The sequence below is a fragment of the Mesitornis unicolor genome, unplaced genomic scaffold (assembly GCF_000695765.1).
Source record: "Mesitornis unicolor isolate BGI_N332 unplaced genomic scaffold, ASM69576v1 scaffold42320, whole genome shotgun sequence".
In the NCBI taxonomy this organism is placed as follows: domain Eukaryota; kingdom Metazoa; phylum Chordata; class Aves; order Mesitornithiformes; family Mesitornithidae; genus Mesitornis; species Mesitornis unicolor.
The window spans coordinates 19,046-46,600 of NW_010157047.1; the positions used below are offsets into that span (position 1 = coordinate 19,046).

At 41.4% G+C, this 27,555-nt stretch overlaps 1 protein-coding gene across 1 annotated transcript in view; it reads right to left on the reverse strand.

Moving 5' to 3' along the window:
• Positions 1-18,337: 18,337 nt before the first annotated feature.
• The window catches only part of LOC104536098 (methionine-R-sulfoxide reductase B3, mitochondrial-like), a 15,452-nt gene continuing 6,234 nt past the window's right edge, over positions 18,338-27,555 (reverse strand). The window contains exons 3-4 of the mRNA XM_010178632.1: positions 20,228-20,336; positions 18,338-18,419 (exon numbers count right to left, since the gene is read on the reverse strand). Of these exons, the coding sequence (XP_010176934.1) occupies positions 18,338-18,419; positions 20,228-20,336 (191 nt within the window). The remainder of the gene's footprint in view (positions 18,420-20,227; positions 20,337-27,555) is intronic.

The following is a 27,555-nucleotide window of genomic DNA, read 5'->3' on the forward strand; positions in this document are numbered from 1 at the left end:
ATACAGAATAGAAAAGATTGTCTTTAGTACTTAGAAAGCAGGGTAAGAAAATTCTTCTAAATAAATCTGATGAATTTGCTTACATTAATGATAATAAAATGGAAAACCTAAATCTAAATATTTTCACTATAGGACCAATTTAAACACATTGCAAGATCCTTCTCAGCAAGATCCTCAGAGCAAGGCAAGAAAGAAGCAGCAATGATTATTAAAGTAGATGTAAGACAAAACCAGAAAATTGTATTTGTCTGCATTGACATTACACCCCTGGCTCCAGGAGCAAGGCCCTCTAACACCCAGTTCTTACCACATGCCAACAGGAGTGGCACAGGGAGCACACGTACCAGCTCACAAGGGCAGAGCATCTTTAAGTAGCAGCCCTATTAATGAGAACACAAACAGGACTTTTTGGAAGGAGGAATATGTTATAAAAAAACCCCCCACAAAACAGAAATCATATTAATTATCCACACAGAAAGATTTAAGGCTCTTGTGAGACCGATCAAGACTGCTGGCCTTGACTGGTAGATTCCTGGATCCAGCTCATGAAAGTGAACAGGCTTCCTATTAAAATAATTTGACAACTGAGGAGAATAATACCAATGATAGCAAGGAATAGCCCAGCTCAGATACAAATAAGATGAGCAGAGAAAGTGGAAGGAAAAAACATCTACAATTGCAAAGCCAGTATAGAATTTGGAAAGTTATACACTTGGAGTCCACTGTCTTTAAAAATCCTAGATGAACAAGCTTGCTTGCATGCTTACAACATTTTTAATCAGCCCTTCACAAATTAAAACACCGTTCTATATATTGAAATAACTGGACCAACTTTTGCCATCCTTTCCAAGAGATGTCAGAGCAGGGTAATGATCAGTTACCACAGGTCAGCGCTTTTACAAGCACGTAGCTCACTGGGATGTCCCAGTAAGATGTCCCAGACATTTGCACTCCAAGCCCTACTGCAGTATGGCTCTGAAAACATTCAACAGATGGTTCAGCCTGCATCTGAATCTCAACACTCATCTTACTGCAGAACAAGTATAACAGACGATGCTCTTCAGCCATTGCATCCCCAACAATCTGCTTGTGGAGCTGTTAATGTCAAGAACAAGATAGCACTGACACGTAAGGTCAAGATAATCTGAGCTGCTCTTCTCTTTCTGTGGTTGCTGTCTCCCAACGTCGCTCTGTGCCAGCTCACGCACCCTTCAAGAATCCATGTGTTGATGGTGGCCAGACAGAAAGAAAAAACTCCTTATAGTTGAAAGAAACTCTGGAAGGGTCATTTGCCACACCCAAAAAGCTGTTGAGCATCTCTGTTCTTCAGTATCTCAGTTGATTTTGTCACTTTTCCTTGTCAGAGACTCTGCAAGTAATCTTTTTATGTTTTTAAATCAAATACTGTGGTTGTATGGTGACAGACGAACTTGTCAATATGATTTTGTTATGAACATCAAATGTTTCTTCTCCTCCCTGTTCCCAAAACTACTCAGACTTGCTAAGAACAAATTAAGAACCACTCTATCACAACCTGGATGAAGAAGTTGACATCAATAAAATTTAGGAATTGATTTTTTAATCTGTATTTAGATCTATGATGTAATCGATCAATGGATGATATTACTAAGTACCCTGCTGCTTCACAGACCTAAGGTTTCAGGCAAGTTAAGCTTCTTTTGGGTTTTTCTAGTAGCAAAGATCAGTAAGAGATGCTCACTTTCAAGATGCCTTTTGGTTTCCATTTCTTCCTTACCTGGGAGAAGAGTTCCTTGTGCTCTGAACAGTTGTACTGATGACTTTCATACAATGGGACTGATGACAGGCCAGGGGAAATCAGGGCTGATAGCCAGAGTTTGGAAAGTCTACTGGCGAACATCTGGAAGTGTGGCTAAGAGGAAATTATGGGACAAAAGCATCTGACCAACCCCAACCTTACAATCTTCTTCAGCTGTTCTCTGGCACCCAGTGCTGAATCATGTAGTCCAGCAAGTTAGCACCTCATAGGGCCCACATTAAGGGAATGACACCAGTAAATACAAGAGGTGAGAAAGGAAAGTATGGGAACTATAATGGGAATACAGGGGTGGCAGTACTGTGCAGTGCTGGACATGGGGATACAGTCATTCTGGTGGAAAAAGTGATGTGCAGAGAGGAGAAACAACCTGCAGAGACACTGGCTGCCACTGTGAGTCCAGACAAGGCAGGCAAAGGAAATTCCAGGAACTGCCGTGGGCTCTGTCCTGGCTTTGCTAGGATAGAACCACAGAATCAGTTTTTTTTTCAGGAAAACTGCATTTCTGCAAAGGCTACAGTATACGATTTAGTGGAAACAAAGCTGATAAGACACTTTGTTTCAGTTTTCAGCCAACACTGCTATGCAGTGATCTTTGGCAGTTCTGAGTCAGCCAGGTGCAGAAGCTGGGGGAAGCCAGGGCAGCACACCCATGCTGGCCAACAGAATTATTCTATCCCATAAACATCACGCTCACTATAAATTAGGGAGTTTGCGGGGACAGGCTCTCTCTTTCCTCAGTGGTTAACATCTATGGAGGCTCTTGCCCATCGTTCTGCTCCCGAGGCCTACTCCCCTGCTTTTTGTGACTGTTGCATTTTTGCTGGAGCTGTTGTGCTCACAGCATTCATTATCTCATCTAATACTCACTGCTGGGAGCACACAGCCAGCAACTGCTGTATAGGATGAGTATAACTTTGTGTGTTTTATTGTCACTGTCCATATTATCACAATTTTATTATTATTATTATTATCATCATCATTATCGTTATCATTATTATAATTAATTATCATTATTGTTACTTTCGGTTTGTTTAGTTTAGTTTCAGTCATTAAACTGTTTCTATCTCAACCCACGAGTGTTCTGACCTTTCCCCTCCGATTCTCTCCCCTGCCCCACTGGGGAGCAGAGGCAGTGAGCAAGCGGCTGTGTGGTGTTACGCTGCCTGCTGGGTTAAACTACAGCGGGCTCCTTGACTTGCTTTGTATTTGACTGCTGGGGCAGCAGGGATCCAACAAAAGCTGTCCCTCAGGACAGCCTCTGGCTGCATGGGCAGCTATGATAGCTTCATTCCCGATACTGATTGGAATGTTTCAAAATACTGACACAAACAGCGATATAAAATCACATCAGTAACCATTTCATTTGATCTGTGCAGAAGCAGGGATGCAGAAGAAGGGGTTTTGGAGATGCACCTCTCTTTTTGAGAGAAGCAGGAAGCTGTCAGCACAGCAAATGGTGCAGAACAGAGCTGAAGGCAGTGTGCGCCCTTGGGCCTCCCCTCTCTTCTGCCAGTGCACAGATGCATCTCGACAGCACGGTGCTTCCCTGACTGTCACTTTATTGCACCCTGTGCTGTCTGACTTCCTCCCTTCCACCGTCCAAGTGACAGAGAGAAAAGAGACACCACTGGAGGCCATGTGTATTGTCGCAAAATTTATCCTTCCTTTTTAATGCAGAACAAACCCCAAATTTCTTCGCCTTCACAATTTCACTGCCTACACTCTATCACTTGAATATCACACAGCTCACCTCTACGGGGACATTTGGATACATCAAATATTACTGGAGATGCCCCAAGAAAACTCCAGCCCTCCCAGTAGCCAGTAGGAGACTCACCATTACCATTCCCTGGTGACCAGTGGGCATGCTGAGACACCTGTTTGAGTTTTCTATGCTTATTTTTCTATTGCTAAAGTGGGATTAACAGCATTCAGCGGCAGCTTTTGAGACCTACAGATTCTTGCTGTTATGGAACACCACCATGAAGATGTATTTTTCTCTAAATTAAAAAGAAATCTTTCATTAACTGATTATTCCAGTAGAATTATTACGTTATTAAATGTTAAAAGTTGATAACCAAGCACATAACACAACAAACATTTTAGACACTACCAAAATAGAACACAATCGTTTCAGGCATGGTTTTTGTAGTTTACTTTGTTCCCTAACAGATTTTGAGGGGAAAAAAGTGTTTTTCCTACAACCTTTTTCACTTTCAAGTACTTTTTTAGGGAAAATCTATTTTCAGTACCAGTGAAATTCATCATATTATGACAGGAAAGCAAAACTGTTTCATTCCCCAAGATCTTCTAACAGCATGAAGCCAACCCCATGGTCTCTGAGACAGAAATTCTGCCAGCTATAGACATAAAGAATCACCAAAGAAAAAGTTGTTTCTCAGATGGAACTGCTAGTCATAATATGAAGAATGTGTGTCCGCTACAGATGTTATAGCTATTTATATGATAAATCCTGATCATCACTATAGGAATTTTGCAGCCTTCTTTCAAGTTAATGCTTAAGTTAAAATTAATCTTCTTTTGACAATGTTTGCCTAATATTTCAGTGTTGAACAACATTTCCAGGGTTACATTTACAGTGAGCCTACTAGGCACTTTTAAAGCTGTATTCCAGACTTTGTACTTGCTTCAGAAAGACTTCTTTTGATTCTTCAGTCCTTCTGGGAAAGACAAGTACAGTAAGCATTGATAAATGCTTAACAAGGGCGCATCTTGACTTGCAAGCCAACTGGAATGAACGTGAGGGTTAACTCAGAGAACACGGCAGGTTGGAGAACATTCCTTTTAGAATAAACTTCCCTCCCTCTCGCGTTCAACACTTGCACTGGTTTGAGTAATGCGAGATAAACGAGAATGAAGCATGTTTGTTCCAGTTTGCTGGATCATTGATTTACTCAGCAATCACAGTCTGGGGAATTCAAAACAAAATGAGGGATATGAAAATACCTTAAGGCGTCTCCAAGGAACTCAATGTTGCATAAATACAGAGTCACTGGTTTCAAAGGGCAGCAGCCCTTTTAAAACCAGCGTTACATTGACACACTTCAAAGGCCCATGTTGTGCAGAACATGTGGCTACAGAGTGCACTGCACCCCATCACACCAGAGAAATATCATTTTTTATGAGGACGCCCTTCTGCCATCACCAAGGCATCCTTCCACTTCCTGCCTACGCCCTCCTCTTCACTCAGAAGCAGCAGGAGGTCTGGACTTCTTGTCTGGTTTCTGATGGCAAGATGTTTGGCGGAGAAACAAAACCAGCAACGCTTGATTTGGGTGACCCATGTTGACCTGATCTCAGTATATCCACTTCTTCTCTGCTCCCACTTATTGAGAACAAAAGATAAACTCCAAGTGCTTTGGATCTGACTGTCAAGAAGAGCTTCTGGATGGAGGAACTGAACACCATCCCCATAAAGGGAAGGCTGCCGTACTTTTCACAAAGAGAAAGACCTTTTTCAGCCTTAGTGTTTCTGGCCATAAAATGGACTTTGAGATTATGGACTTCCTGTGATTTCTTTTTTCTTAAAATGCCATTTTAATCTGGTTTTTTTCTACTATCTTTTAACATCTGTCTTTGGACGAGACACTGAAAGAGGCAGCACTGATAAGACCGAGGCATTAAACCTCAGTAATTCCCAGTTTCACACCATATAACATTTGGGACAAAGCATAAAATGAGCCCAAGAGCCCAGCCTGTCCTGGCCAGCCACACACATAGGCGATTTACAATAGATCACGAGGCGAGGAGCCTTCAACACCTTGGGCATGACCAAGGTCCCATGACAGGAAAGCCTGAAACTATTCCAACCAAAGACTTCCCCAGGGATTCAGGGGAAAGGGATCACAAGCAGAAGACAAAAGCGAGACTCATCAGAGAAACAAGAAATAAATCTAAGACATTCCTCAGCCCCAGACCTTCCCATACTGTATCCCTGATGGTACTCAAAGCATTTTGAAGCAGGAAGCAACACAGCACAAGGCTGAAAATTCCTGTTGACGTTCGTGGTACCTGCTGATGTTGACACTCAGCAAAATATCATTAATCACTGCTGCAGAGAATTCTGGTGTGCGTCCAGAGAGTACTTAGGTGCAGCAAAAAAAGTGGAGGCAGAGAAGATCTTGGGTCTTTTATTCCTTTTCTCATTTACATTTATGTATTTCTTTTTGTGGTCTCCTAAAAAGTCTTTATTTCCAAATCTGTTTACAAGGCAGGGAAAGCAACTTTTGCCCTCTGGCTTTTGGGCATCAGGAGTTCCCAACACCCCTGCGTGTGAAGTAAGAGACAACTTGTGCCCAGAACCTGTGCCTATGAAGTTCATACAGATGAAAAGGGGACATTCAGGAGCTCACGTTCAACCTACAGAGTCCAGTCACCAAGGCCTGGTGACAGCTGCTAAGCAGGCGTTTGCCATAGCTGCGATGGTGCCAAACTTTTTATCAATGCTCTGTCTTCCCTAGGAAGGACCACTTCCCCGCTTTCACTTCAAGGAGAGCAGCACACAAAGTAGTGCATGTAACAGGAGAACTGCTTCAAGAGAAAGAGTCAGAAAACTGTAGCTTACCCCACTGAGAAAATCAAAGTTCTGCAGAGAGCACTTTCCCCTCAACAGAAAAGTGAGACATCGGATGTTCTGCTCCACACCATAGTTTGGGTGACTTTACCAAAAGACAGGGGCTCATGGCAGACAATGTGTGAAGCTATCCCCCTGTGTAAAACTGTTTTGTCAAGATCCAAGAAGCAATCTTAGCGTAGAGTTCATTTAAGCAACGTTTAAAGCAAGTAACCTCAAACTCACAGACTAAAATCATAATAGAAGCAAGATGACTCAAGTATACAAGATGTAGGAATTGGCTATATAAATGCTTCCTGCTGTAGGTTTCAATCCTATACAGTTCTAAAGATAAAATCTAATGTGGAAAGACAAGGCAACATAATACCTCACATTTCAAACTCAAATCATGCTGTAACCGAGGCAAAACAAAACATGCTATTTCATAAATACTCTGATTAATATATATTGTAAAAGTCGTATCACTATAAGCAATTACAATCACTGCATTCAGCAAACCATATAGAAGACAACACTGGCCTAAATACAAAATTGCCATAATAATATTCAGTTTTCTGTTTAAAGTAGTACTTTCATCTTAACACAACTGTATTTTGAATGAACTTTTCAGGCCGTCAACATTTTAGCTAGTCCCAGGGCAACAGCCCCTTCTTAATTTACTACTGTTTAACTTTAAGGAACACCCAGGAATAGTTAACTGAATAAATAATGGTCTGGTATTATGGTCTCTGTTTTTTCCCCAGCTATTCCCATTTGCTGTCCTGTGTCTTTCGTCTTGTTAGATACAATTAACCTGTTTGACTGACCTTCGCTTCCCTCCCCATCCCTACCACACATTAAAGTTCTTTAAAAAAGACAACTTGAGAGAGACTGCCTTTTGGTAAACCTCCTAAAGTGAGCTCCACAGCCTGGTCTGGCATGCATTGTGTACATGCATCTGTCATGAAAATTTGATGACAAATCATCTGTTTCCTGACAGATCGGCTGCACTGCCTTCAAATCCCCACGAAATGCCTTTGTCCACCAGGAAGAAAAACACTCTCCTTTAAAGCAGTGATCATTCTCAAACGTCACCTCAACCCTCCATTTGCTTCACTCTGTATTATCATTTATTTGTACTATAATTTTTCTGTATCAATTAAAGCCTGTCGCAAGATACATCTTCCTGAGCATCTTTTGGGAAAATGTAAAGAGATGGGAACTAATGAAAGGAATGAAAGCCAATGCTTCACAGCAATAATGCTGTTCTCGGAGGGTGAGAAATGAAGATCCTTTTTAAGGCTGACCTACCCCAGTTTGTTTAAAACTAAACTGAACTTGAACTGATAAACTACTCTTTTGAGATTAACCTGAATAGTGTACATTCAGCAAAACACTGTAAATCCAAACATACCTGAATTGGAGTCAAACTTTGTTTCTGACCTGCAAAAAAAAAGATCAGAAGTTACAAGAACTGCTTTATGCCATAAAAGCCATTTGTCAGATTGATCCCTTCCAGGAAATATCATCTTTAACAAGACTGTCTACCTCTATAGGTTAATGTTTAATGCGCTCAGGGGCATTTGAACCCAAATAATAGCTATTATCTTTAATATTTTGCGGTTTTTTACAATGCAGAGCTACAAAGAAGGTATTTTAAAAGACAAATCACAATACGAATGCAGAAAAGAATATAAATTTAAAACAGGATTAAATTATATGCTGTGAATCATGGCACACAGTTGTTCCTATGAAATAAATATTGTTTTCATTCATTTTCATTTTTGAAAAGTCATTAAGAGGATTTAATTTATTCATGAATGTTTCCAATCTATTTTTGAAGCAGATACCGTTTCATTAATGTCATATGTATTGTACCCAATGATCTGTACTTAATTGTACAACATCCTAGGAGGGTTTTGTTTGTGCGTGTCTTCAATTTACTCACTCTGCACATAGGAATAAGTGGTTTGATTTTCTTAAAAGTGGAAAGCAGGGGGTGGGAGAGAGGGAGAGAGGAAGGGAGCCAGACCTACATTTTAACTTGTTTTAAAGTCTTTGCAAAAAGACAATGATGTGTGCATTATGCACCATTAGCTTTGGTCGTGCACTGCAGATTTTTCCCTCTCTAACAAGTAGTGTTTTCTTCTCAGGGCTTAGCACTTAGCAAATGAACCCTATAACCTGTATATTTAATAAAAGGAAGAAAAAATTAGCCCTTGTGGGAACATCATGTTTCAGATATAGGTTAATAATACTTGTAAATGTAGAAGCCTTTGAAGATCGCAATTCAACTGTGGGAAAACTTAAGTTGGGTAATTACTCTCAAGATGCTGCTGATGTGCTGTCAAGCAGAATTAACCCTCTGACTAGGCCTATCGACACAAGCTGCTGTAAGACAGCATTGTCTGTATCGAGCTCTCAAACCAATTAAGGGGCATGTCCCAATCAGATTTATATGCCCAGGAACAATCAGCCGTACACATGGTCATGGCTGTCCCAGCGGGGAACCAGGGCCAACCAGCGGGAGCCCTGTTAAAGGATGTTACGTTGGCAGCAAAATGCATTTCCCCAGAAACTTGAAGGAGGAAGTGCAATGTTGGATCGTTTTACATTGCATCAAGGAGGGGATGTGTTTTGGGAAGTTACAGTCCTTCTTTTTCTAAAAATAAATGACTGAAGCTCAAGAATGAATTGCAGATTTATTTTCTTCTTTTATTTTATAAGCTTGTACACACAGGTATGTGGAGATGTATTTTACACATACTCTACACATTTTATATAATTGGCACTGTAATCCCGTACCAAATTTGTTCACTACAGCAAACAAATACCAAATCAATCATAGTTTAAAAAATTAACAAGTTCACACTAAACTTGGTTGCAGTTAAACAGCCACAACTCCCTTCTTCCTTCATGCTCACTCTCCACCTCCCCTGGTGCTCACAATCTTTTCTGTTTTAAATACAACTCTCAGGTGGTGAAAAGACAGGAGGGAAAAAACATAACTTATTTTCCTAATTGGTACTTATACAGTACCACCAAAAGCACTGAAAAAAGAAGGTATGGTGCTGACGTGCCTTCACGAATGCCACCACCAGTGAGGGCCCAGGGCACCGGCCCACGCTCCTGTTTGGCAGCGTATTGCAGTTGGGATTTACACCCAGCAGGATAAAGTTCCCACCTTGTGAAAAGGGGGGAACCACTGGGGGAAACTGCACCGAGTTCCAGGTAAAGCCACTTATTCTGTGTTTTATTTACAGCATTCTCCTCAAGCTGCAGTATATCCACCTAGACCATTCTCTCTCGCTCATCACTGTATCAGCAGCACTTCACTACCAACATAGTCGGAGACAACACATGGATCTTACCCTCAGTGCCTGTTTATCTGCACAACCAACTGCTCACTGCCTAAATTCTAAATACTTGGTATTATCTGGTAAAAGAAAGACCCTGGTTCTCAGCCTGCGTGGCTTGGCATGGATACACGCACTGCAACCTGCAGCTATGCAAGAATAGCTATGAAAGAAAACACACCATGGGGAGGGAGCACTCCAGAAGAGGAGGGTCACCTACGCTGAGGTCATTGTCACCCTGGAAGAACAATGCAAAATTTAGGACACAATATTAAGGAAATTATTAGAGACCTTACCTTATAAAGGCACAGGGAAAAAAGGGAGGAAAATAATGAAGCATCTTTGGCATTGCAAAGAAGCAACAACTATTGATAGTCTATTGATTATTGACGATAAGATGTGAAAGAAGCACTCTGCAAGAACTCAGAGTCATCCTGGCTACTTGAGAGAATGACAAAGCTTCCAGCAACTTCAGTGGAACCAGCACTTTTCCCCTCCATCTTCCAGTATTGACATCTCTTCCCTGGCAGCACGCTAAACAGACGTATCAGAAACTAGTTGCACACAGGTGTTAAAAATGCACAACTAAAAATGGCCAATAAATAGGATAAAATAAAATGCTGAAAATATGTTCCAAAGGTACGTTCTGCTACATGCAAGTATATTCACTCTGATGCCTTTATACTTTTAAAATTACATTAACTAGGAGGAAAAATTTGACTCTACATTGTTTGTTGTCATTGTACATGCTCTGATAACCAACCTAAGCATCCTACCAGACAAGATGCACCTTACAGGGCCAGGCACTGACTTTAGAAACTGTCTTTTATAATTTATCACACCACAAGGGGAAAAAAACCCCAACAAACAGAGAACAGCTTTGTGCATATTTTCTCTGCTTTTGCCCCATAGGAGTACTCTGGAAGTCAGGGAATCATTCATAAATATCTTTGGAAATAAGTCTATATGCAAAAAGAGAGCAAGAGGGTCCGTTTCCATTTCCAGCTGTGATATGACTCAAATCCACACAACACATGGCAATACAAATGCCAAGTAATTCAAGAAAACAGTGAGCTACTGGAAAGATTTAACTAAGGACAAGGTGCCACAATACTTTTAAAGAACTCAGAAATAATTAAATCAAACACAAGCAATAAAATATAAGGCAGTCATTTTATCTGTACTGCAAAGAGGTGCAGGATTTCAACCTGTTCCTTTTAAAAGGCACCATAAACCAGATGCTCAGGCTGTCAACTACTAAGAGAGAAAAATGGACTAGTGATCATCACCATGTGTCCCTATGGTGTGAATTTTAAAGTACTGTCTTCCAAAGTATGAATGAACTGCAGTTGGTCAGTGCCACATACTATAGCGTGACCAGACACACTGCAGCTGAAGCTAGCGCAGATTTGCCAGTGAAGCAGGCTTTAGGCAAGGAGAGGGGAAAGATGATTTACTGCAGAACCTCTACTGCTCCATTACAACTGCCTTTTTCTTTCACCCTTCTTGATGAAGTCTTTAACAGGTTTGTTCAGGTTTTGTTGAACTCCAACATTTGGAACAGTCTTTGAGAGCTTTCTCTCTTACAAAGCACCAGATGAAACCTCATCAGTTCTCATCAGTTCCTTTAATTTTAACATTGAAAGAGTCATTGATGCCTCTTGTCTTTCTTACACCTTTGCATTAGCAGTTCATACCAGTTTATTCCTTTGCAAGGTTTTGCTTCAAGGATGCTAAACATAACATCGGTAGGGCCAAACATTCAAGATACTACTCCTCTCCAAAAAAGACTCTGATTGAAGAAACATCTGTTACAGTTGTAAAGATGATAGGTGCAGCTCTAGTACATCTTCATTTTCAAAGAATTTTATCCCATATTGGCACGGGCAGCTTGCTGAATAGATGAGGATCTAGCACACTCCCAGATGACTGAGCAGAATAAAATCATTACTATCTCTTTCCCAATTGCCCCAATAGTATGGAAAATACCAAGCTGGAGTATCAGCACTCTTGGCTACAGCACTGCTAGCAAGCTGAAGAAGGCCAGGACAGAAATGCTCCATTGTGACCGTGTCCCTGGACACTGTGTTGGCCCATACCATGTTCATGCAAACCTGCACTCTCCTAGCCAGGACCCAGGCAAGATGCAGGGGAGGCTCAGACCAGGGACCATTCCCCATAAGTAGGATGAAAGAACCAGGTCACTCTGCTTCAGAAGAGATGAATTTAGGCTAACAAACACAAGCCGTGTCTTTTCATTTGTCTTTAGGGCCAGAGAAGAGGCTTTTGTCCAATTTATTTGTAAGTATGGACACAGCCCTTCTGAAAATGCAAACATTACTTGGAATGATCTTACTGATCTTACTCATGAGCCCAAGCTCCAAATAACAAGGCCAACCTCCAGAAAGAAAGATGCAGCTGTATTCCCATGCAAAAATTAATACCTGATGTAACTACCTAGGAGTTTATGAGACCCACACCATCAGGGAATTTGAGAAGCCCCTGAGCATTAAGAACCAAGGAGTTCCTCAGGCAGCAGAAGGAGCAAAGCTGGGCTTGCTTCTGCGTTGTGACCTGGGGACAGATCCTGTGGTGCCTAAGGCAGCAAAACTACTCACAGGTACTTCCCAGAGCTGCACATTCATAAAGCCCCTCTCTCTTCCCCCCTCGTGTGGATTCCCTGTTATAATACAATAATAGATGTATTATTTACAATAATATTATCTGGTATAATCTAATAATATAGTTGAACTCTTGCTCAGGTCTCCCCACTGAGAGGGCTTGAATGATGTCTCTCCCAATTTCATGAAAGTTTTAAGAACTTAATATCTTTGAGGTTTAATAGCTACTCCCCTGCCAAATTTGGCTGAAATAGGCACGTAGATTAAATGATACATTCCTATTAGGAAAGGACTGACACACAGACAGAATAGTGCTGTAAGCTCTACTTCCTTAGGAAGCCTGGTTAAAGATGTATTTTTAACCTCACTTTCCTAGACTACAGAAAACGGTTGATTCACTGTTGATGGATGCTGTGACAATTTCTGTTCTGCATACCGATGAAAAGCCAAATTCAAAAAGAGCTTTTAGAAATCATGTTAGTCAATGAGTAGTCTCTGAGTGAGTACTGTCTTGTCCAGAGTTTACTTTAATGTGAGCGTTATAAACAGATGAATATAGAAATCTACAACTTCTGCAGTCATAATCCATAACAATCCTTCCCACCCGATTTTCACTGCATGTACATACCCATAGTAAAGCATAACGTAGGTTAAGATCTGCTGAAAATTACTTCTTCCAAGGAGAGTGACTGATGAGCAGTCAATACAAAGTAGTGCAAATTTCAAACAGGGAAAATGATGTATCAGACTTAAAAGTTTACAAAGAATCCATTGAAATTTTACAGTGAAAATATCAATGAAATTCTTAATAAATCAGTGGAAGTTATCTATACCTATCTCTAGGATTATGAAAATCTTTGCATTTATTTCTTCATATTTCTAAGTACCTTCAAGAAGGATTTGCAATTCAGCTGTGCTCAGCAATAAGTAAATCAAAACAACTTCACAGGCTTGTCTCAATGAGACCTTGAAATATTTAAAATGTTGCATTTCAAGTCCTCTTTTCCTTCCTTCTTGAATCCTAATGTGTTTCTCCCAGGAAATCTACATCAGTATTTTACTTTTGCAAAGGACACTTGTTGAAATATTCTCTGCCTAGCAAACTGTGAGATCCCCCATATTCCTGTACTTGTTTCCACAGCTGGAGATGGTATTACTGGAGAACACAAGCACAAGGAAATCTCAGGTTTGGTGCTGTATTGGCTTGGAGTTGGGGGTCTCATCCGACTTCCTCCTGGTGCAGCCAGCGACCTTGGCCTGCAGTGATTCACACATCACCTTACTACATTTGGGGGCAGCAACCAGCTCAGTACAACAGAGCTGATCTACTGAAAAAAAACAAGACCAGGTGGCTTGCGGAACAAGGAAAATAAAAGAAATGAAGAGGTTTTTTGTTTTCCAAACTTGCTCTTGCTCTCCTGATTCTTAACATAAAAACCTTTCCAGACTTCATTGCTTATATGGGGGCAGTGAAATGAACACTCAGCACCAGCCAAGAAGCTGCCAGTTAGAGGATATTGAAAACTACCCAGGAGCCAATTAGGGGTGCAGAATCATTTGCTGTAATGACTGCGGCTCCACACTCACCAAGCACCCAGGGAAAGGAGAATTCAGCAGCTCCACCCAAGGGCTGAATTGTACCCTTCTTGCTCCAAGGGCTCCTGAGGTCCTGCTCCAGACCACCACAGAAATTAGGAATCACCACGTCAAGCTCTAGCAACTGCCTCGCTCTACAGCTGTGAAAGCTGCATGCAGCTTGGGACATTTTCAGCATCCAGGTAGGATCAGATGTAAATTCAGCATTCAGGTTCGTTCAGATGTGTAGTGACAAAGTGACCTGACTGCAGGAACTGCAGTAAACATGGCATTCATTTTGATGGCCACCCTCAGAGGTGGATTAAACCTCTAGATTCTAGATAGCTCTGAGGAGGATGAGCACTCTGCTATCTTGATTTTTGGTGAGATGATTAGGAGTGTGTAACAATTTGTCATCCAGGAGTGACATGGCAGACTCAAAACAATGGCTGGTTTCAGCCAAAAAATGATGAAGCAAGAAGAACCAATACTCAATTATAACAACTTTACTCATTTTTAGCTCGATCAGTGTCTTCTAGGGGATAGTCACAAAAAACTGCAGATACTCTTGCAAGTTTTAAGATCTTCAAGCTTCTTGGAGCTACACAAGACCTAGTAAAAATCTGGATGAGAACTGTTTTGTAATACTGCCTGCTGACCAATTCCTACACTGGTGAGAGCCAACTTACTCCAAAAAATGTTATTAAACAGAAGCTGCTGGGTTTGACCAAGTCTTGTAAGGAAACTAAGAGTCAGCCAGAGAGGATGAAGTTGCTCAAGTAGTTCTATTAGATATTATTAGAGACACTAGAGCAGCCACTTCATATAGGCTCTCCTAGCAGATAGCCAGTGCTCATTTGTCATTTGACCTGCTCAAAGGCTATAAAGGTTATTAAGAAAGCTTAAAGACAGTTAATTAAGCACTCAGCACTGGAGCTAGGAAATTCCTGGTAGACATAGCCTGGTGACTGAAATCCTCCCTTGTGCTGTGAAGACAAGAGTGGTCCAATGCTAATGGCACTGCAGTACTGCCCAGCCATGCTTTGCTTTTCTCATTATTTGCTTTTGGATGTCTGAGAGATGTTGAGAAGACCTGACACAGTTCAATGAAAATCAAATTAAAACAGAACATGAATAAGGGTGTTGCTATTTCTCCTAGCGCATGTTCAGAAGAGCCAACACCATTACCAAGAATTCCTTCCAGGAAGCAATAAAGGCAGCAGTGGGTGATTTATGAAGGCTTGGCAATTCATTCCTTGGCCCTGAAAATTGGAAACTGACACAAAAATAATACTTCTTCCTTTTAAAAGGAAATAATTCTCCCAGGCTTCCCATCTATACCACACCTTTCTCACACAGCCTTGCACACGGTAAAGGACATGACCATGGTTTATTAAATATGGAATAGCTCCTTTCCTATGGCAATAGCACAAGCCATGGATTTCACTCAGGCCCGTTCTGACCTCCTCTTGCCATGACTGCGTTCAGCCATGATAAACGTGGCTCACAAAAAATTAACACAAGCAGGTCGAGTTGATAAGCACAAAGTATTTTTCGTTGGTAGATTATTTTACTATCAAATCAATGTGCTGCATCCAGACGTGCTCCAGCCCCACCAGCAAGGTCCAGTGAAGGGGAAGCCATGAAAAGACATGAGAAAGGTGGGGGCAGCAGGGCTGCTTCCTTCAGCATAAGCCTAGATTGGAGTGAGGGCAACACAAAACCACATAAGGGCTGGCTTGAAGGAAAGGGAGGTCCTTGAGATTAGTTTATTGTCTCTCTCATTTATGGCTTTCTTTCGGCAGCTGCACTGGGATGTAGAAGACTGTCTGGCGTGAAAGTTCAGAGATGGGACAATTAGATTCAATGGGACAATTACGGGTTTTATGCGTGAGACACCTTTGATTGTGGAAAAAGTTAAAGCATGTTCTCCATAAAGCTTGGGAGGTTTCTCATAACACTGGTACAAGTAGGTAGATGAAGAGATGTTAAATTCCTAATTGTTTCTTTTATCTTTCCTGTGATAGAGACAGAGTTCTGTTTCAGAGACGTCCCAAAAACCAGGTCTTTCATCTGGAGGGTAAAATTCATGTGTTCTCTGACCTCGTGTGTCACATGGTAATGAAACAACATAAATCAGAAATGTTAAAAGTTGAAGTTTGTTAATATTACTGCTGAAGCTCCAGTCTCTTTCCTGGTTAAACTGACAGGTCCATAGTCCAAATATATATATTTACAGATTACAGTGACACAGAGAAAAAAAATTAATGGACACCCAATGAGAAACAAATGGAAATGCAAGTTTCAGATTACTATCTGGAAATTAAAAAGAAAAAAAAACATAAAACACCACAAAAACTCCTTGCATGTATTTTAAACGGAGTAATGCTTTAGTGATTTACACTCTGTGGGGAAAATTTAGTGAATTGCATACATTTTGCATTCTTTTATCTATGTTTCCTTCTCACTTCTTTAGCTGTCTGGGCTGGAGCAGTCACCAAGATACAGGAATGTATCTTCCCCAGTTGAAGAAGACATTTTTAACTGATATTTTGAGGTCTGTAAACAAAAGAAGATGGACCCTATCGCCCTCCCCATTTGCTCCCACCCTTGCCAGACACTTGAGAACAACTGGCTGAATTTGATGTAGACCAGAGGTGGCAAGAGCTCGCAAAGCAACACAAAGGCTTCAGGAAGACTGGGCTAAGGCCAGTCCAGCCTCGCGACACAATCAGCAAGGTGTTTTTTCAGGTACCCACTGGCCTGGGATTTATTAAAAATAAAAAACAACTTCCCTCTTTCCCCCTCTCTCCTCTCATAAAATCCATGGGGAGTCTCAAAGAGAATCTGAAAACAGGGACATTTCCATATAGCTCATTTCACAGAGAGAAATCCAACTCATTAATTCAAAAAAGTCAAGCCTACGCCAAAGCATACTGCGCACTTGAGATAATCACAGGTAAGTCTCATATTGCAGTTTTTTCCCATACTAAATGGATTGTGAAAGCAACTGGAAACTAGTTCACATTCATTTATGTGAGCTACTGCTGTCCAAATCTCACCCCACAAAAAACCCTACTCTTTCTCCAGCAGACGACAGAAAGGAAGCCAGTTTTGAAGGTAGAAGGTGAAATCCTGGCTCTGTTGTATTAGGTTGCCAAATTTGAATTGACTTCAACAGAGCCAGGATTTTCCCCATAAAGATTTAGCTACAGTAAGCAGAGGAATGTTTAAATGGCAGAGTAGAAAACCAGGTTATGGAGACTTTAGATCCCCACTTTGTACCCCCAAGCCAAGCACCACAGTAACACCTAACATGAGAATATTGTCTTGGCTGAGCTTGTAAAGATCAGTTTTCTAGCTCAAGAGATTCACGTTATTACTGAAGTTTCTGCAGGTGATCCTCCTAACAGAGGAATCAAACTTAACAGAGATGAAGTGCTTCTTTCATCTTTACAGACAGTCTCTTGAGAACAACTGTCACTGCCGCATCTGGTGATTCTGGAGCTACATCAATTTTATTTTCCTTTGTAACCTATTACTGACCCAATTTGCTCTGTTATTAGCACTATCCTGACCATCCTGCTTCATGTTGCTGTAAAGATACCTCTGCAAGTGAGAGGGACTGAGTCAGAGTGAATTGAGGGAAAAAACAAGAAAAAAAATTCTTCATCAGAATGAATGTAAACAGCCAGAAATAAAAAAACAAATAAACAACAACCGAATCCATGCAGAACAAGGCAGTGATTGAAAGAATTCAATCAGTACTGCTTCTAGCACCAAATTTAGGGCCATAATTCCCATAGTACTTCTGAAGAGTATTTTTCATGCAGACATGAAAGTTATTATTTCTTTCTTAATCCTTCCCTCAGTTTCTAAACCGGCTCTCCATCTGTGTTAATTAGAAAGCATGAAAATTCAGTAATGCAATTTGCCTGGGTTTTATTTTCTTAACTGCTTGAATTCTAAAAAAGCATCTACTTTTTTCTCCATTATCGGATACAATCCTGTAGCATGGATGCAGCATCGCCACCCGGGATCCAGATCTTAAAGTTACTTGTGAATAATACTAACAGTCAAAAATCAGAATCTGTCAGTGCAGTGAAAGACTGTGTTATTAGTACTTGGCATGGCTGGATAAGAAGAAGAAAAAAGAATTACTAGTTTTTTTATAGTCAATTACTTAATTTACCAGAATGTTGTCTTACTATCTTATTTACTTTTTTTTTTTTTACTATAAGACTGATTTTTCTATAACATTATCATTTACATTGCTTCTCTTGCATCCCTTATCAAATCGAATGACTTAGATGATCTTATACAATTATGGAAATACTGGAATATACGCAAGATTACACGGGAACACAGCACACAAAACTAAGAGACATAAATCTCAAAACTATATTTAGCATACTCACTTGAATAAAGGAGTCCCACAAACAACACATTTGTATATTCCTTGAGCTTTATGATGTGTGTACTCCCCCTCAAAGGCACTGGGAAAACAATAACACTACATTATAAAAATAAATAAAGGAATTGGGGGGTTTTAATTATTAAATTAGCTAAGGCTCTAGAAAAATGTTACAGAAAGAACCCATAATTTAGAAGTTGGCAGTTATTTTTTATTAAAGGCAGCAAATAAAGCAGGCATAGGAAAAGGGGAATGTCCTCATTAGTGTGCCTCAGGTGTTATGTACCATGCAAGAGGAAGCAAATTGTCCCACAGTTCAAAGGACAGAACGACACCCACCAAAAGGGAAAAACTGCTGTCTTCCCCTATTTGGCAAGTGAAATGCAAGTTTTTTGTAAACACGGGTTGTCTGACACGTAGCTCAACCTGAGGCAGGTCTCTAGGCCTGTCTGTGGAAATGTGTGTGGCAGGCTCAGTGGCCAAGGCGGCGCTGTGAAGGGCCCGGGTGCCTGCTGCTGGGGAGCTGGGTCAGGCCTCAATGGGCTGCCGGGGAGACAGAGGCATCATGGCTGAAAATGAAATAATTGGTCCACCATTTCAAGCTGTGTGCGCCTTATATTTTTAGTAGAAAAGCAATATTACAGCTTTAAGGGAATATTTTTCTAAGTTAACAATCTAAAAGGCTAGGAGGTCATTCATCTAATACGAATCAGCTGCGCTAGCCCAACAAAAAGCCTATGTGCTCGGCAGCTTGTTTTTATTATCCTTTCACCCTTTTTATGAGGTCCAATTTTTTTTTATAAACAGGATTTTTAAGAATGACCTAATCTCCGATTGTTTGTGTGCATTAAATCACGTTGTTGGTCCCGTACACAAGAGCGAGGAGGGCCGGGGGGAAGGCAGGCCTCCCGGCAGAAGCCAGCATCCCCCGGCCCCTCCAAGGTTGCGGGAGGACGAAGGGGGCCAGGGCGGAGAGGGAAAACGTCCCCGCCACCCCCTCCTCAGCAAATTCAGCCACCAGTTCGTGCTGTCAGGAAGAGCGCTGCTGATTATCCAGGACCCCACGTGCGGTGGAGAGCCCTTTCAGGTCATGAATGAAAACAAGCAGTTACATCATTAGTACATTTGGAGCAGAGGTAAAGCCAGGGCCTTATGCCAAGCTCAACGGTATAAATTAGACAACAAGAAATGGCTAGGCCTTGGCAAGTTACCTTCATGCTGGAATCAGCTGAGAGAGAGACTTTATTCACTAAAAACAGTCTTGGAAGCGAGTCTTTTTTTTTTTTCCTCCAGGACTCGGGGCTGGCTTCCAGTGACTAAAGCCATGTGAGGGCAGTTATTGAAAATTTTTGACATTCCAACCACAAATGAGCCAATAAATACCTTCTCCACATGTGCTTCAAAAAGAAATTGGAGTGGGGTGGAAAAGAACTAAATTATGCTACCTTCTTTCTGCAGCCAAAACGTCTATACTTACAATGGCCACCTTCAAAACTCCAGCCTCCTGGCACGGGGCCATTTCCCTCGTGGTTCTGCTTACTGCGATGTCTTCCAAAAAAAGTGTACCTAAACCGCTATTACTTCCACACATTTTGTAGTAAACTAAAAACAGACTCTAAACATGAGCCCGGTGACTTTATAAGACATGCAGTGTTCATTAAAAGAAAAAGTCACACAAGACCCCTGGCCTCGGCCCCTGTGCTGCAGATGCCTGTCTTTGCAGTGGTGTTAATTTGTAGGGGTTAGTAAACAAGTGCAGAAATCCTGGGGGGGGGAGCAAACAAACAAGCAACCAGCTTGGTGGGGAAGGTGAGGAAGCACCAGTAAGAGGAGGGGGGGGAAGAAAGATGCCTGTGTTTCGAGGACTGGGTTTCCTTCGTCCTGCCTTACCTTTCAGTCCCCTTCTCCTGAGTGACATGGTACTGCAAGGGTGTCAGCCGCTTCCTCAGCTCCTCCTGGGAAAAGACCACCTTACAGTCCTTTTTATCCCTACATGACCCTGCAAAGGGAGAGGATATGGGAGAAGGAGCCTTTTTAGCTTAAATCCTGAATAATTGCTTTGGCAGACAGCCACAGCATAGCTTCTGCATTCACTTGTCAATGACCAGACCGGTCCCTAATGCACGAAGAATGGCTCAGCTGAACTGCAGCTGATTATTTCTTCAAATCCAAGTTTAAAAAAGAATTTTGCTTGAGAGCCAGGTGATTCCACTGGAGCAGTGACAATGTGCTACAGCCAAAGCCCTCTGGTGTGTTATACACTAAACTGTTGCGCACACAATCGTTCACAAGAAAGTAACATTTTTCCGACCGTTTAAAAAAAAAGACAAAAAAAAAAGGCAGAAAAAAACCCCCTAACTACAACTGAAACGTTCTTTACAAGACATCTATATTGGAGACTTACGGTAATGGGCATATGATGTTCAGCCACAACATTCAACAATTTCATTACCCTTTAAAGGAGCTGGAAAACAATTCTAACTCTTCAGAATTCCAATAAAGTTGATTTAACTTCTAGACATATTCTCATCCTTTTAATTTATAACATTAACCATTGTATTCTTTCACTGCTGAAGCCTTAGAATAGGAGCCCTGAGGGGCAAGTGAAATAATTTCTTTAAGCACAAAGTTGTACAAGGTTCAACAATAAATTTGTCGTAAAAATTAGGGTTGCTATTGCAATTACCATCCTTTGAAAATCTCGTCTTATGTTTCGCTTAGTTCACACAGAAAATCCAAGGAGTACATAAGGATTACTGTAAAAAAACATTTGTATAGTACAGAAATTCACATTGGGAAGAAAAACAACAACAAGGTTGCTCTTGAGAATGAAAACTCCCAAAGTAGTAACAGAAATTGCCAAATATTCAAGTAACTGTGATAATTGCTTTCCAAAATTAGCTGGCAAAATACAGCATGGAAAAAGCACTCTAATTATGACAATAATTAAAATATGGTACAATTAGAAATAAACAGTCCCCACAAAAATATTTTTTTCTAGTAATGTATATACACTTATAAAAAGACCAATTGTATTCCCAAAGCAGAGGGAACAGAGCTACCCATCTGTATGTCATTTAGTACAGGAGAGGCAATGGCAGGTTTAAATTACATGGTATTGGATTGCAATTTCCTAACATTGGATGCTTTCTGCTTTTTTACCTTGAGTCATTACTAAGGAGTGTTCATAAAAAGTAGCTTAAAGCACAGATGCTTGCAAATCATTTAAGAAAAGATGTTTCTTTCTCCCCTCCCCCTCTTCTTTTCTCATTTTTTTAATGTGTGGGGTTGGGTGAATAGGGGAGAGAGAAAAAGAATAATGCTGTTGGTCACTACCGACTAACCCTAGGAAGTATTTTCAGGAAGAAAAAAGTAAAATTGAAAACATCTGATTGAAGTAAATAGTGCAAACATAAAAAGCTTTACTAGTGAAAGAAAGGTATTGAAAAGCGACTTTATTTCATAGATTAGAAATTACTTTTGATCTAAACATTCTTAAAAACAGATTGTTTTCCACTCTGAGCCATCTCATTAGCTGTGCTGCAGAGCCTTCGTTTTAATGGCAAGCTTTGAAAGAGCGCTGCTGTATGCCTTTGTTAGCTCCAATCTTATTTGGGAGAGGGATAAAGATTTCATTCCAGGTCTCTTTGTTTGTCTTTCAAGAACCACTAAAGCAGTATTCACACAAATTTTGCAGGAATGTGCCCTGTGCCATAGCTTACAAATTATTTGGTTTTGGTGCACTTAAAGGTCACCTTCCAAATTAGCAAAATTTTCCTACATCCTGGCTTTTCAACCTTAAATGTAAATATTGTTTCCTAACTGTAAGTGAGGTTTGCTCTTTATAACGTTTGGTTGCTTATTTAAAGATGTCAAACTTTGGAGGTTTTTCTTCTCTGAACGTGCAGGGCTCTAGGACTAATAAGTCTTTCAAAGCACGGCTACAGGGAAAGGAAGCATATGCATTATATAAATAGCTATTGTTATGTGGCATTACGCAGCTCAGAAAGAAACTGTTTGAGAGGCAGTCTTTCCTCTAAAACATCAGCATTAAAAAGTAGTCTAGAGAGCAGCAAAGACTCTTACAAACCAACATCTCTTCACTTTTAAAAATATATTCGAATTATTTATTTTAAAAATCTGTTTGCTCTTTAGATGTTGCAAAAAAGGAAACTGAGCTTAACTTCAATTTGGAAAGAGTCCGAGAAAATACTGAATATTTTAAAGACTGGTCAGTATTCCCTCTTTACTCTCATTGAATATTTTTTCATCTGTTTAAGAAATTTAATGTTCGTCAATCAATGGGCTCACTATATCTGCCAGAAAATTTCTATATGCCACTTGATCCATGCCATAGATCAGAAGTAGGAAGCATGTTATAGAAGATCCTTTTCCCCATTGTTTTTAATCATTAGCTGCATGTTTTACAATACAGGCAAGTACTTATGTCTACAGGGGAATTTTGCCAAACTGCACTGGGGTAAACTGCAACCTACCCCAACAAAGGACTGGAGTATACACCAGCAAAAAGGTATGGTTGCACTACAAATAATAAAGGAAATCTGTCAGTATTCAAGAGCAGCCCTGTTCAACTAATTGGACTTATTATTTAACTCAGTAAATTGATCGTGCTATTTTGTTATTGCCAAAGAGCCAAGAAAGTAAAGCAAAACTCACCCCTGACTGCAGAGGACGTAAGGATACGTTATGTGAAACAGGGTTAGCCTACAGGCTTCAATAACATGCAATGAATCCTAAAAATTACTGGATGAGATTCTAGGAACATAGTCCTTTGGTTAGTTAAAAATATACATTGCAAGAAGGGCAAAAATGCTCAACTTGTGGTACAAGAGTGGCTGCTTCCACCTTTTCAACTGGTCCTCTATAGTGTATACGAGATGCCTGCCATGCTCAAGCCAACCGCCTGCATCTTGCGGGAGGACAACATAAAGCTACACAAAGATACGCCAAATATGAGAGAAACTGCCAGCAGTAATGCAGCTGTTATCAAACTTGTTATTAAAGCAGAGAATAGAGGTGCAGGCTGACCACCTTCCTTCATCTGCTTCCCCAGAGAAGGGACCAGGGTGGAAACGGTTCCCATACAGGCAACCAACGTCTTCAGCAACTCAGGCATAAAGGCAGACTCACAGTTCATTTGCAAATTATACAGTTCAAGGCAGAAGAGAAGAAGGTCATCAGTTTTACAAATAGCATGACATCAGTGTGATTACATTAATGGTGAGGCTAAATTAAAGACACTGGGAGAATTACAGAGTCTGGACTCGTTGGATGCGTACTAGGACTCTGGGCTGGAGCTCACTTCTTCTTTGGAGGAGATGCTCCCAGCAAGGACTTTTAGAAGAGCCTGGGACAGCTATGCTCCTAACTCCAGTTAGATCCTGCTGTTAGGAGAGGTGAACGCTGGCCTGCAAGGGCTGACAAAACTCCCTTTGCTTTCCACTGCACTATTTATATTACTCGGAGGCCAAATAATATCTCTCTAATCAGCTGTTAAGATGCTGGAGCACGGTCAAAGCCTTTGCAAAGAAAAGGCCAAGCTCACAAACCTTAATGCATCAAGATAAAACAAAAAAGCTGAGAAACAAACAGCAGCAGAAGTCCTTCTGGAGCCTCCAGAGCATTCCCATCCTTAGGAATGCCTTTCTACGAAGCAATGCAACACACGCTGCCATTTGCTGTTCACCCACAGACCACAGGCGCTTCAGAGCTCAGTGCTGGAGTCCTCCTCTGTATGAATGAAGTGAACAGAAAGTATTTTCTGGGTGTTGACCTGATAATGAAGACATTAAGCATCTCACCTCACATATAAACTCCAATTTCAATTGACCTTTTCAAATCTGTGGCTCATAACGCAGGCATGTGTCATTTCCTTCCATGTAAGCAGTCACAAAAAGCCCAGCAACAAGATACGTCCAGACAGACGGACACAAGTTAGCAGATCATTACTCCTCACCACTCAGCCCTTCACCTGCTCCAGCGTGCCAGAGGGGAGCGATTACTGTCTGACATGCCCTGAAACACAGTGGCACTTTGCCTAACAGCTTTCCTTCTTCAAATAATCTTTTGAGCCATTCTAACTATTTTCTCTTATGTTTTGTTGCTTCCTATCACTGAAATTAACCCAACATTTTGACTGCGTGGAAGACACGGCATAGATTTTCCCCCTTCTACGTATGCTTATGTTCCACCAGCATTAATGGACATTACAGTCATGCGCTGAGCACATACCATTAAGACTTCCTGAATTAAATACAGCAAGATCAAATGTTCCAGCAGAGCACAGCCATATAATAAATCGGGCTTCTAGTTTTCAGTACTACTTCTTTTAATATACCCAAGCAGTTCTTTAGGGGCCTTCCAGTACATTTTATTATTCATATACCACCCCAGCTCCAAGCCTGCAATGTGACCTGTGTGGGCAGACCCTCGGGAATGTGCATAGCTCCAACAGCTACATAAGGGTCTACGAATGTACACCAGTTTACAGGATCTGGCTCTAAGTATACATCTCTCTGCCTCCCAAAGGCTGTCCCCTCAGGAGTGGGTCACACTTTGGCCATCAATGGTAAATTATCTCAAACTGATGTTAAGAGGAATCCTGCAAGGATAAAAAATGTTTGCACACATCTCCTTAAATAAATATCCTTACATATGCTATCGCTAACACTATTATAAAAGGTGGAATCTCTCATTTTTATTATTTCAAATTTCATTTACACAGCTGATGCCTCATGTCTACAGTTCTGCCTCTCTCTCTGCTTAGGCAAAGGCAAACACACAACTCCCTCTTTCACTTGTGCTTGGTCTGTCCCCTGCAGCCCCTCATCCGCAGCCCTGGCATAACGCCGCAGTGCCCTCTCACTGCAAACCAGCCAGGAACCGCTCATCCAGTTTAAAAAAGAACAACTCTTGAAAATGCAGATTGATGCAAACAGTTCTACTGGCTTGCATGCTGGAAACACCGTTTTTAAAAGCCTGTATTTGACATGATGGATCTTTCTTTAATCCCATCACAAGCTATTTAAAACGACCTAAGCATGCTGCTGACTAGGATAGATGCTGCAGAATACCTCCGAATTGTTGGGAGGTCAAGTTTAAGTAAAATCCAAACTTCTTCATTTAAAAAAGCCCTGTAAATGTTTTACACATTGAAAAACAGATCTGTGTTTCTTCTCTGAGGGATGGCTCCTTGGCTTTCTTGCTGTAGGCAGATAACTCCCACCCGCTGTTGAAATACCATTTGCAGTTTCATGCAAGCATTACAAGTAATGGGGCGAAGACCATTTCCACTATATTGCGCATTGAAAATCCAAAAGCCGGGTACCAGGACAACAGTTACAATTTTGGGTCAAACGCCAGGTTCTATCTTAAAAGACTACCACCCCAAAATTAACTGTCTTTAAAAAAAATTATTTACTTAACACCCTGGAGGGTCACAAGGCCACAAGGGAAGGGCACACCCTTTCTTTGCAAATTTGCAACTTCCCATGCAATCAACTAACAGAGCTGTCACATCTATTTTTTCCACCTGGTCATCAGCATGGCTCATGTTTTATATAAATACATGTACTCTGAGTCATTGTCAGAGACCTCCCATGCAAGACAGTAAACTTCTCAGGCACTAAAAAAAATATCCCCAAACTCCCCACTGATGCATCTCCTTGGTGCGCTCATTTTCTTTCCAAAGAAAGTGGTACTGGAACCCCACTGGTCCCAGTACAGGCAGCATCTACAGGAAGGGAAGCTGCCTTCTTGTTTCCACAGGTCTGCAAGCACCTTTTTGGCAGGTTACATGGCCACGGTAGCCACGCAAGGCACAGAGACATTTCCTGGAAAGGAAACCTGAAGCTGCCTCCCCTCCCCACGAGTGTAAAAAAACATTTAACAAAAGAGTGAAGTGTATTGTGGAGAAGGGGGAAAGCAAAGCAGCTCCGTTTGTCCTCTCCAGAGTTGTCTACTTTACTTCCTTATCTCACTTCAATGAAATAAATGTCACTACCAGTCACAATCCTGGTCTGATAAACTTTCCAAATTATAACCACCGAGGACTCCAACTCCTCCCTGCACTGGCCGGTGGAGGTGAAGGCAGCTTCCCCTGGGGCTTTCCACGCTGCCACCTTCCCCAGCACTGCAGTGCTGGGAGCATGGGCTGCTCTGCAGAGGCTGGTGAACAGAAGCACCTTCAATTACGTGCAGCAAAAGCTCATTATGTCCTAAACTGCCACTTCCGTTGGCCTTTCTGCTGGGATGGCCAAAGACGGAGTGCATGGGGCATCTGACCTATCTGTCTTGCTCTTGGCTGCAACCCAGGCAAGACAAGATCAAGATCTATTGGTAGAGCGGCAAAGGAGGGAACATTTATAATGATGGGTTTCTCTTCCTCTCTCACCTCACAGATAAAGGGACTTTTGTTTTGCTGATAGGATCATAGCACCTTTCACAGGCACTACATTTGTTTAAATTAAAACCAAGAAAGGCAAAGACACTGAGCACTCTGTATCTGGTCAGTACATTTCTGTCAGAATCAATAAAAGGGTACACAACATATGGAAAGGCATTTTATTAACAGCAGAATTAAACTGAACTTAATAAGAGTGCTTTATGCTACCTTTTGCATTTAAAATATTTCAGCAAGCCATCAAAATAAGTTTATTCACACAGCTTTAATAAAGGTTTAACCCTGCAGCGGAAACAATTAAAAAGTCGGCATTTGCCAGCGGTTACCGCAGTGGTGTGGAGCTTATTGTGGCATTCAGGCTCTCGCTAAATCCTCCTGCTGCTTCCTCCACAATGGTGATGTGTGGCCTGCGAAATGAGCACTGCGTTTCAAGAACCAAGGTGCCGCAACCCATACTTGGGATGGGGGTGGAGGAAAGGAGAGGGCTGGGGGGGAGGTCTCTCTTCTCCTCCAAATCCTCACGACAGCCCACATCTATAATCTCCTCCAAAAGTTGCGCTATCTCCAACTGCGCAGTAACCCTTTTAGCAAAGATACAAGTGTGCAGCCTGCTCCATGGCCTTTCATCCCACAGCTCCAAGTGCTGAGGACAGGAACAGCTGGAACAGATCGTGCTCCAGCTGTTCATCTGCTGTGGCCACCACATAAAACACTATAGCCCCCTCTCCTCTCAACCTGCTACAGGACCAAAGGTAGAGAAACAGCCAAAGAGGTTACCAACTGCCAACTTCTTTCC